This window comes from Oncorhynchus masou, chromosome 24, assembly GCF_036934945.1.
Source record: "Oncorhynchus masou masou isolate Uvic2021 chromosome 24, UVic_Omas_1.1, whole genome shotgun sequence".
Classification (NCBI taxonomy): domain Eukaryota; kingdom Metazoa; phylum Chordata; class Actinopteri; order Salmoniformes; family Salmonidae; genus Oncorhynchus; species Oncorhynchus masou.
The window spans coordinates 116947260-116959721 of NC_088235.1; the positions used below are offsets into that span (position 1 = coordinate 116947260).

Genomic DNA, 12462 nt, shown 5'->3' on the forward strand with positions numbered 1-12462 from the left:
CCATTGAGAGATAAGAGAGGGCTGTAGACTGAAGAGCACTATGGAAACATAAGAGAGGGCTGTAGACTGAAGAGCACAATGAAAACATAAAAGAGGGCTGTAGACTGAAGAGCACCATTGAGAGATAAGAGAGGGCTGTAGACTGAAGAGCACCATGGATAGATAAAAGAGGGCTGTAGACTGAAGAGCACCATGGAGAGATAAGAGAGGGCTGTAGACTGAAGAGCACTATGGAAACATAAGAGGGCTGTAGACTGAAGAGCACCATTGAGAGATAAGAGAGGGCTGTAGACTGAAGAGCACCATTGAGAGATACGAGAGGGCTGTAGAATGAAGAGCACCATGGATAGATAAGAGAGGGCTGTAGACTGAAGAGCACCATGGAGAGATACGAGAGGGCTGTAGACTGAAGAGCACCATGAGAGATAAGAGAGGGCTGTAGTCTGAAGAGAACCATTGAGAGATCTATAGACTGAGGCCATGTAGTGTAGATTATAATCCATTCACTTGGTTTAGCTTGTTTTCCTCATGTTACAACACATCATTGTTGTTGTACTGCTGTTGTAGGCTAACTACTGCATATTACAACTGCAATGTGACTAAGTACTCGAGATGATGTCCACCACTTTCCAAATGAGCTGCAACTTTGAATCTGTGAAGGATCGATTGATCTCCATGTGGCTTTTGAGCTGCGTCCAACACTTTGAAACTCTCTGTATCTAAACATTCACTCAAACAGTCTCTCTTTGGTAGTGCAGTGAGGAGCAGGTTAGAGGGTCCAGCCCAGTCCGATGATTGTGGCCAGCAGGTAGCACATCCCTATGGTACAGGTCATTAGCATCATGGGGAAGCCTAGCCTGGAAACAACAAGAAACACAACAACACATTGTCAACATACTGTACCATGAATGACAAAACAACGAAAAGCACAGACCAGCTCTAGAGCGACTAGCAGACCTGCTCTAGAGCGACTAGCAGACCTGATCTAGAGCGACTAGCAGACCTGATCTAGAGCGAATAGCAGACCTGATCTAGAGCGACTAGCAGACCTGATCTAGAGCGACTAGCAGACCTGATCTAGAGCGACTAGCAGACCTGATCTAGAGCGACTAGCAGACCTGATCTAGAGCGACTAGCAGACCTGATCTAGAGCGACGAGCAGACCTGATCTAGAGCGACTAGCAGACCTGATCTAGAGCGACTAGCAGACCTGATCTAGAGCGACTAGCAGACCTGATCTAGAGCGACGAGCAGACCTGATCTAGAGCGACCAGTAGACCTGATCTAGAGCGACTAGCAGACCTGATCTAGAGCGACTAGCAGACCTGATCTAGAGCGACTAGTAGACCTGATCTAGAGCGACTAGTAGACCTGACCTAAAAGGGACTAGCAGTCAGTACTTTACCAAACACACATCACATTCATTGAAGGTACTGTAGACCCATCTTTGAACTGATATCAGCAATCCCAATATCTAGACTTTATTCCCTGTATTTATTGTGACTTTATAGAGTGCAGCACCATTCTGAGTCTTTATTGTGAATTCTGATTGTAGCACCATTCTGAGTCTTTATTGTGAATTCTGATTGTAGCACCATTCTGAGTCTTTATTGTGAATTCTGATTGTAGCACCATTCTGAGTCTTTATTGTGAATTCTGATTGTAGCACCATTCTGAGTCTTTATTGTGAATTCTGATTGTAGCCCCATTCTGAGTCTTTATTGTGAATTCTGATTGTAGCCCCATTCTGAGTCTTTATTGTGAATTAGGCCTGGCTCGTAGTCAGCGTTCCAATTCTTTACAATGGTGTTTGATTGGGTAGAGGTCAAGGCTCTGTGAAGGCCATTCAAGTTCTTCCATACTGATCTCGAAAAGCCATTTCTGTATGGACCTTGCTTTGTGCACGGGGGCATTGTCATTCTGAAACAGGAAAGGGCCTTCCCAAAACTGTTGCCACAAAGTTGGAAGCACAGAATCGTCTAGAATGTCATTGTATGCTGTAGTGTTAAGATTTCACTTCACTGAAACTAAGAGGCCCGAACCATGAAAAACAGCCATAGGCCATTATTCCTCCTTTACCAAACTTTACAGTTGGCACTGGAGCCAGTAGCGTTCTCCTGGCGTTCTCCTGGCGTTCTCCTGGCGTTCTCCTGGCATCATCAGACTTCCAGATGGTGAAGAGTGATTCATGACTCCAGAGAACACGTTTCCACTGCTCCAGAGTCCAATGGCAGCGAGCTTATCACCACTCCAGCCGACGCTTGGCATTGCGCATGGTGATCTTAGGCTTGTGTGCGGCTGCTAGGCCATGGAAACCCATTTCATGAAGTTCCCGATGAACAGCTCTTGTGCTGACGTTGCTTCCAGAGGCAGTTTGGAACCCAGTTTGGAACCCACGCTACACGCTTCATCACTCAGTGGTCCTGTTCTGTGAGCTTGTATGGCCTACCACTTCGCGGCTGAGCCGTTGTTGCTCCTAGAAGGCCATTCTACCGGGCTCTAAAGGAAGGCCATTCTACCGAGCTCTAAAGGAAGGCCATTCTACCGAGCTCTAAAGGAAGGCCATTCTACTGCCAATGTTTGTCTATGGAGATTGTATACACCTGGGTTTGGCTGAAATAGCCGAAACCACATACTGTATAGATGGTGTATACTAATCACATACTGTATAGATAGTGTATACTAATCACATACTGTATAGATGGTGTATACTAATCACATACTAATCACATACTGTATAGATGGTGTATATTAATCACATACTGTATAGATAGTGTATACTAATCACATACTGTATAGATAGTGTATATTACTCACATACTGTATAGATGGTGTATACTAATCACATACTGTATAGATGGTGTATACTAATCACATACTGTATAGATGGTGTATACTAATCACATACTGTATAGATGGTGTATACTAATCACATACTGTATAGATAGTGTATACTAGTCACATACTGTATAGATAGTGTATACTAATCACATACTGTATAGATGGTGTATACTAATCACATACTGTATAGATGGTGTATATTACTCACATACTGTATAGATAGTGTATACTAATCACATACTGTATAGATAGTGTATACTAATCACATACTGTATAGATAGTGTATACTAATCACATACTGTATAGATAGTGTATACTAATCACATACTGTATAGATGGTGTATACTAGTCACATACTGTATAGATGGTGTATACTAATCACATACTGTATAGATGGTGTATACTAATCACATACTGTATAGATGGTGTATACTAATCACATACTGTATAGATAATGTATACTAATCACATACTGTATAGATAGTGTATACTAATCACATACTGTATAGATAATGTATACTAATCACATACTGTATAGAAGGTGTATACTAATCACATACTGTATAGATGGTGTATACTAGTCACATACTGTATAGATAGTGTATACTAATCACATACTGTATAGATGGTGTATACTAGTCACATACTGTATAGATAGTGTATACTAATCACATACTGTATAGATAATGTATACTAATCACATACTGTATAGAAGGTGTATACTAATCACATACTGTATAGATGGTGTATACTAATCACATACTGTATAGATAGTGTATACTAATCACATACTGTATAGATAATGTATACTAATCACATACTGTATAGAAGGTGTATACTAATCACATACTGTATAGATAATGTATACTAATCACATACTGTATAGAAGGTGTATACTAATCACATACTGTATAGATAGTGTATACTAATCACATACTGTATAGATGGTGTATACTAGTCACATACTGTATAGATAGTGTATACTAATCACATACTGTATAGATAGTGTATACTAATCACATACTGTATAGATAATGTATACTAATCACATACTGTATAGAAGGTGTATACTAATCACATACTGTATAGATGGTGTATACTAATCACATACTGTATAGATAGTGTATACTAATCACATACTGTATAGATAATGTATACTAATCACATACTGTATAGAAGGTGTATACTAATCACATACTGTATAGATAATGTATACTAATCACATACTGTATAGAAGGTGTATACTAGTCACATACTGTATAGATAGTGTATACTAATCACATACTGTATAGATAATGTATACTAATCACATACTGTATAGAAGGTGTATACTAATCACATACTGTATAGATGGTGTATACTAGTCACATACTGTATAGATAGTGTATACTAATCACATACTGTATAGATGGTGTATACTAGTCACATACTGTATAGATAGTGTATACTAATCACATACTGTATAGATAGTGTATACTAATCACATACTGTATAGATAGTGTATACTAATCACATACTGTATAGATGGTGTATACTAATCACATACTGTATAGATAGTGTATACTAATCACATACTGTATAGATAGTGTATACTAATCACATACTAATCACATACTGTATAGATGGTGTATACTAATCACATACTGTATAGATGGTGTATACTAATCACATACTGTATAGATGGTGTATACTAATCACATACTGTATAGATAGTGTATACTAATCACATACTAATCACATACTGTATAGATAGTGTATACTAATCACATACTGTATAGATAGTGTATACTAATCACATACTAATCACATACTGTATAGATGGTGTATACTAATCACATACTGTATAGATGGTGTATACTAATCACATACTGTATAGATAGTGTATACTAATCACATACTGTATAGATAATGTATACTAATCACATACTGTATAGATGGTGTATACTAATCACATACTGTATAGATGGTGTATACTAATCACATACTGTATAGATGGTGTATACTAATCACATACTGTATAGATAGTGTATACTAATCACATACTGTATAGATGGTGTATACTAATCACATACTAATCACATACTGTATAGATGGTGTATATTAATCACATACTGTATAGATAGTGTATACTAATCACATACTGTATAGATAGTGTATATTACTCACATACTGTATAGATGGTGTATACTAATCACATACTGTATAGATGGTGTATACTAATCACATACTGTATAGATGGTGTATACTAATCACATACTGTATAGATGGTGTATACTAATCACATACTGTATAGATAGTGTATACTAGTCACATACTGTATAGATAGTGTATACTAATCACATACTGTATAGATGGTGTATACTAATCACATACTGTATAGATGGTGTATATTACTCACATACTGTATAGATAGTGTATACTAATCACATACTGTATAGATAGTGTATACTAATCACATACTGTATAGATAGTGTATACTAATCACATACTGTATAGATAGTGTATACTAATCACATACTGTATAGATGGTGTATACTAGTCACATACTGTATAGATGGTGTATACTAATCACATACTGTATAGATGGTGTATACTAATCACATACTGTATAGATGGTGTATACTAATCACATACTGTATAGATAATGTATACTAATCACATACTGTATAGATAGTGTATACTAATCACATACTGTATAGATAATGTATACTAATCACATACTGTATAGAAGGTGTATACTAATCACATACTGTATAGATGGTGTATACTAGTCACATACTGTATAGATAGTGTATACTAATCACATACTGTATAGATGGTGTATACTAGTCACATACTGTATAGATAGTGTATACTAATCACATACTGTATAGATAATGTATACTAATCACATACTGTATAGAAGGTGTATACTAATCACATACTGTATAGATGGTGTATACTAATCACATACTGTATAGATAGTGTATACTAATCACATACTGTATAGATAATGTATACTAATCACATACTGTATAGAAGGTGTATACTAATCACATACTGTATAGATAATGTATACTAATCACATACTGTATAGAAGGTGTATACTAATCACATACTGTATAGATAGTGTATACTAATCACATACTGTATAGATGGTGTATACTAGTCACATACTGTATAGATAGTGTATACTAATCACATACTGTATAGATAGTGTATACTAATCACATACTGTATAGATAATGTATACTAATCACATACTGTATAGAAGGTGTATACTAATCACATACTGTATAGATGGTGTATACTAATCACATACTGTATAGATAGTGTATACTAATCACATACTGTATAGATAATGTATACTAATCACATACTGTATAGAAGGTGTATACTAATCACATACTGTATAGATAATGTATACTAATCACATACTGTATAGAAGGTGTATACTAGTCACATACTGTATAGATAGTGTATACTAATCACATACTGTATAGATAATGTATACTAATCACATACTGTATAGAAGGTGTATACTAATCACATACTGTATAGATGGTGTATACTAGTCACATACTGTATAGATAGTGTATACTAATCACATACTGTATAGATGGTGTATACTAGTCACATACTGTATAGATAGTGTATACTAATCACATACTGTATAGATAGTGTATACTAATCACATACTGTATAGATAGTGTATACTAATCACATACTGTATAGATGGTGTATACTAATCACATACTGTATAGATAGTGTATACTAATCACATACTGTATAGATAGTGTATACTAATCACATACTAATCACATACTGTATAGATGGTGTATACTAATCACATACTGTATAGATGGTGTATACTAATCACATACTGTATAGATGGTGTATACTAATCACATACTGTATAGATAGTGTATACTAATCACATACTAATCTCATACTGTATAGATAGTGTATACTAATCACATACTGTATAGATAGTGTATACTAATCACATACTAATCACATACTGTATAGATGGTGTATACTAATCACATACTGTATAGATGGTGTATACTAATCACATACTGTATAGATAGTGTATACTAATCACATACTGTATAGATAATGTATACTAATCACATACTGTATAGATGGTGTATACTAATCACATACTGTATAGATGGTGTATACTAATCACATACTGTATAGATGGTGTATACTAATCACATACTGTATAGATAGTGTATACTAATCACATACTAATCAGATACTGTATAGATAGTGTATACTAATCACATACTGTATAGATAGTGTATACTAATCACATACTGTATAGATAGTGTATACTAATCACATAATGTATAGATGGTGTATACTAATCACATAATGTATAGATGGTGTATACTAATCACATAATGTATAGATGGTGTATACTAATCACATACTGTATAGATGGTGTATACTAATCACATACTGTATAGATAGTGTATACTAATCACATACTGTATAGATGGTGTATACTAATCACATACTGTATAGATGGTGTATACTAATCACATACTAATCAGATACTGTATAGATAGTGTATACTAATCACATACTGTATAGATAGTGTATACTAATCACATACTAATCAGATACTGTATAGATAGTGTATACTAATCACATACTGTATAGATAATGTATACTAATCACATACTGTATAGATGGTGTATACTAATCACATACTGTATAGATGGTGTATACTAATCACATACTGTATAGATAGTGTATACTAATCACATACTGTATAGATGGTGTATACTAGTCACATACTGTATAGATAGTGTATACTAATCACATACTGTATAGATGGTGTATACTAGTCACATACTGTATAGATAGTGTATACTAATCACATACTGTATAGATAGTGTATACTAATCACATACTGTATAGATAGTGTATACTAATCACATACTGTATAGATGGTGTATACTAATCACATACTGTATAGATAGTGTATACTAATCACATACTGTATAGATAGTGTATACTAATCACATACTAATCACATACTGTATAGATGGTGTATACTAATCACATACTGTATAGATGGTGTATACTAATCACATACTGTATAGATAGTGTATACTAATCACATACTGTATAGATAATGTATACTAATCACATACTGTATAGATGGTGTATACTAATCACATACTGTATAGATGGTGTATACTAATCACATACTGTATAGATAGTGTATACTAATCACATACTGTATAGATAGTGTATACTAATCACATACTAATCACATACTGTATAGATAGTGTATACTAATCACATACTGTATAGATAGTGTATACTAATCACATACTGTATAGATAGTGTATACTAATCACATACTAATCACATACTGTATAGATGGTGTATACTAATCACATACTGTATAGATGGTGTATACTAATCACATACTGTATAGATAGTGTATACTAATCACATACTGTATAGATAATGTATACTAATCACATACTGTATAGATGGTGTATACTAATCACATACTGTATAGATGGTGTATACTAATCACATGCTGTATAGATGGTGTATACTAATCACATACTGTATAGATAGTGTATACTAATCACATACTGTATAGATAGTGTATACTAATCACATACTAATCACATACTGTATAGATAGTGTATACTAATCACATACTGTATAGATAGTGTATACTAATCACATACTAATCACATACTGTATAGATGGTGTATACTAATCACATACTGTATAGATGGTGTATACTAATCACATACTGTATAGATAGTGTATACTAATCACATACTGTATAGATAATGTATACTAATCACATACTGTATAGATGGTGTATACTAATCACATACTGTATAGATGGTGTATACTAATCACATACTGTATAGATGGTGTATACTAATCACATACTGTATAGATAGTGTATACTAATCACATACTAATCAGATACTGTATAGATAGTGTATACTAATCACATACTGTATAGATAGTGTATACTAATCACATACTGTATAGATAGTGTATACTAATCACATAATGTATAGATGGTGTATACTAATCACATAATGTATAGATGGTGTATACTAATCACATAATGTATAGATGGTGTATACTAATCACATACTGTATAGATGGTGTATACTAATCACATACTGTATAGATAGTGTATACTAATCACATACTGTATAGATGGTGTATACTAATCACATACTGTATAGATGGTGTATACTAATCACATACTAATCAGATACTGTATAGATAGTGTATACTAATCACATACTGTATAGATAGTGTATACTAATCACATACTAATCAGATACTGTATAGATAGTGTATACTAATCACATACTGTATAGATAATGTATACTAATCACATACTGTATAGATGGTGTATACTAATCACATACTGTATAGATGGTGTATACTAATCACATACTGTATAGATAGTGTATACTAATCACATACTGTATAGATGGTGTATACTAGTCACATACTGTATAGATAGTGTATACTAATCACATACTGTATAGATGGTGTATACTAGTCACATACTGTATAGATAGTGTATACTAATCACATACTGTATAGATAGTGTATACTAATCACATACTGTATAGATAGTGTATACTAATCACATACTGTATAGATGGTGTATACTAATCACATACTGTATAGATAGTGTATACTAATCACATACTGTATAGATAGTGTATACTAATCACATACTAATCACATACTGTATAGATGGTGTATACTAATCACATACTGTATAGATGGTGTATACTAATCACATACTGTATAGATAGTGTATACTAATCACATACTGTATAGATAATGTATACTAATCACATACTGTATAGATGGTGTATACTAATCACATACTGTATAGATGGTGTATACTAATCACATACTGTATAGATAGTGTATACTAATCACATACTGTATAGATAGTGTATACTAATCACATACTAATCACATACTGTATAGATAGTGTATACTAATCACATACTGTATAGATAGTGTATACTAATCACATACTGTATAGATAGTGTATACTAATCACATACTAATCACATACTGTATAGATGGTGTATACTAATCACATACTGTATAGATGGTGTATACTAATCACATACTGTATAGATAGTGTATACTAATCACATACTGTATAGATAATGTATACTAATCACATACTGTATAGATGGTGTATACTAATCACATACTGTATAGATGGTGTATACTAATCACATGCTGTATAGATGGTGTATACTAATCACATACTGTATAGATAGTGTATACTAATCACATACTGTATAGATGGTGTATACTAATCACATACTGTATAGATGGTGTATACTAATCACATGCTGTATAGATGGTGTATACTAATCACATACTGTATAGATAGTGTATACTAATCACATACTAATCAGATACTGTATAGATAGTGTATACTAATCACATACTGTATAGATAGTGTATACTAATCACATACTGTATAGATAGTGTATACTAATCACATAATGTATAGATGGTGTAAACTAATCACATAATGTATAGATGGTGTATGCTAATCACATAATGTATAGATGGTGTATACTAATCACATACTGTATAGATGGTGTATACTAATCACATACTGTATAGATAGTGTATACTAATCACATACTGTATAGATGGTGTATACTAATCACATACTGTATAGATGGTGTATACTAATCACATACTAATCAGATACTGTATAGATAGTGTATACTAATCACATACTGTATAGAAGGTGTATACTAGTCACATACTGTATAGATAGTGTATACTAATCACATACTGTATAGATAATGTATACTAATCACATACTGTATAGAAGGTGTATACTAATCACATACTGTATAGATGGTGTATACTAGTCACATACTGTATAGATAGTGTATACTAATCACATACTGTATAGATGGTGTATACTAGTCACATACTGTATAGATAGTGTATACTAATCACATACTGTATAGATAGTGTATACTAATCACATACTGTATAGATAGTGTATACTAATCACATACTGTATAGATGGTGTATACTAATCACATACTGTATAGATAGTGTATACTAATCACATACTGTATAGATAGTGTATACTAATCACATACTAATCACATACTGTATAGATGGTGTATACTAATCACATACTGTATAGATGGTGTATACTAATCACATACTGTATAGATGGTGTATACTAATCACATACTGTATAGATAGTGTATACTAATCACATACTAATCACATACTGTATAGATAGTGTATACTAATCACATACTGTATAGATAGTGTATACTAATCACATACTAATCACATACTGTATAGATGGTGTATACTAATCACATACTGTATAGATGGTGTATACTAATCACATACTGTATAGATAGTGTATACTAATCACATACTGTATAGATAATGTATACTAATCACATACTGTATAGATGGTGTATACTAATCACATACTGTATAGATGGTGTATACTAATCACATACTGTATAGATGGTGTATACTAATCACATACTGTATAGATAGTGTATACTAATCACATACTAATCAGATACTGTATAGATAGTGTATACTAATCACATACTGTATAGATAATGTATACTAATCACATACTGTATAGATAGTGTATACTAATCACATACTGTATAGATAATGTATACTAATCACATACTGTATAGAAGGTGTATACTAATCACATACTGTATAGATGGTGTATACTAATCACATACTGTATAGATAGTGTATACTAATCACATACTGTATAGATAATGTATACTAATCACATACTGTATAGAAGGTGTATACTAATCACATACTGTATAGATAATGTATACTAATCACATACTGTATAGAAGGTGTATACTAGCATCACATACTGTATAGATAGTGTATACTAATCACATACTGTATAGATAATGTATACTAATCACATACTGTATAGAAGGTGTATACTAATCACATACTGTATAGATGGTGTATACTAGTCACATACTGTATAGATAGTGTATACTAATCACATACTGTATAGATGGTGTATACTAGTCACATACTGTATAGATAGTGTATACTAATCACATACTGTATAGATAGTGTATACTAATCACATACTGTATAGATAGTGTATACTAATCACATACTGTATAGATGGTGTATACTAATCACATACTGTATAGATAGTGTATACTAATCACATACTGTATAGATAGTGTATACTAATCACATACTAATCACATACTGTATAGATGGTGTATACTAATCACATACTGTATAGATGGTGTATACTAATCACATACTGTATAGATAGTGTATACTAATCACATACTAATCACATACTGTATAGATAGTGTATACTAATCACATACTGTATAGATAGTGTATACTAATCACATACTAATCACATACTGTATAGATGGTGTATACTAATCACATACTGTATAGATGGTGTATACTAATCACATACTGTATAGATAGTGTATACTAATCACATACTGTATAGATAATGTATACTAATCACATACTGTATAGATGGTGTATACTAATCACATACTGTATAGATGGTGTATACTAATCACATAC

The 12462-nt window shown here is 32.7% G+C and overlaps 1 protein-coding gene across 1 annotated transcript in view; it reads right to left on the reverse strand.

Annotated features, from left to right (window-relative positions):
• Nucleotides 1-214: 214 nt before the first annotated feature.
• The window catches only part of oca2 (oculocutaneous albinism II), a 229428-nt gene continuing 217180 nt past the window's right edge, over nt 215-12462 (reverse strand). The window contains exon 23 of the mRNA XM_064933250.1: nt 215-857. Within this exon, the coding sequence (XP_064789322.1) occupies nt 770-857 (88 nt within the window). The 3' untranslated portion in view covers nt 215-769. The remainder of the gene's footprint in view (nt 858-12462) is intronic.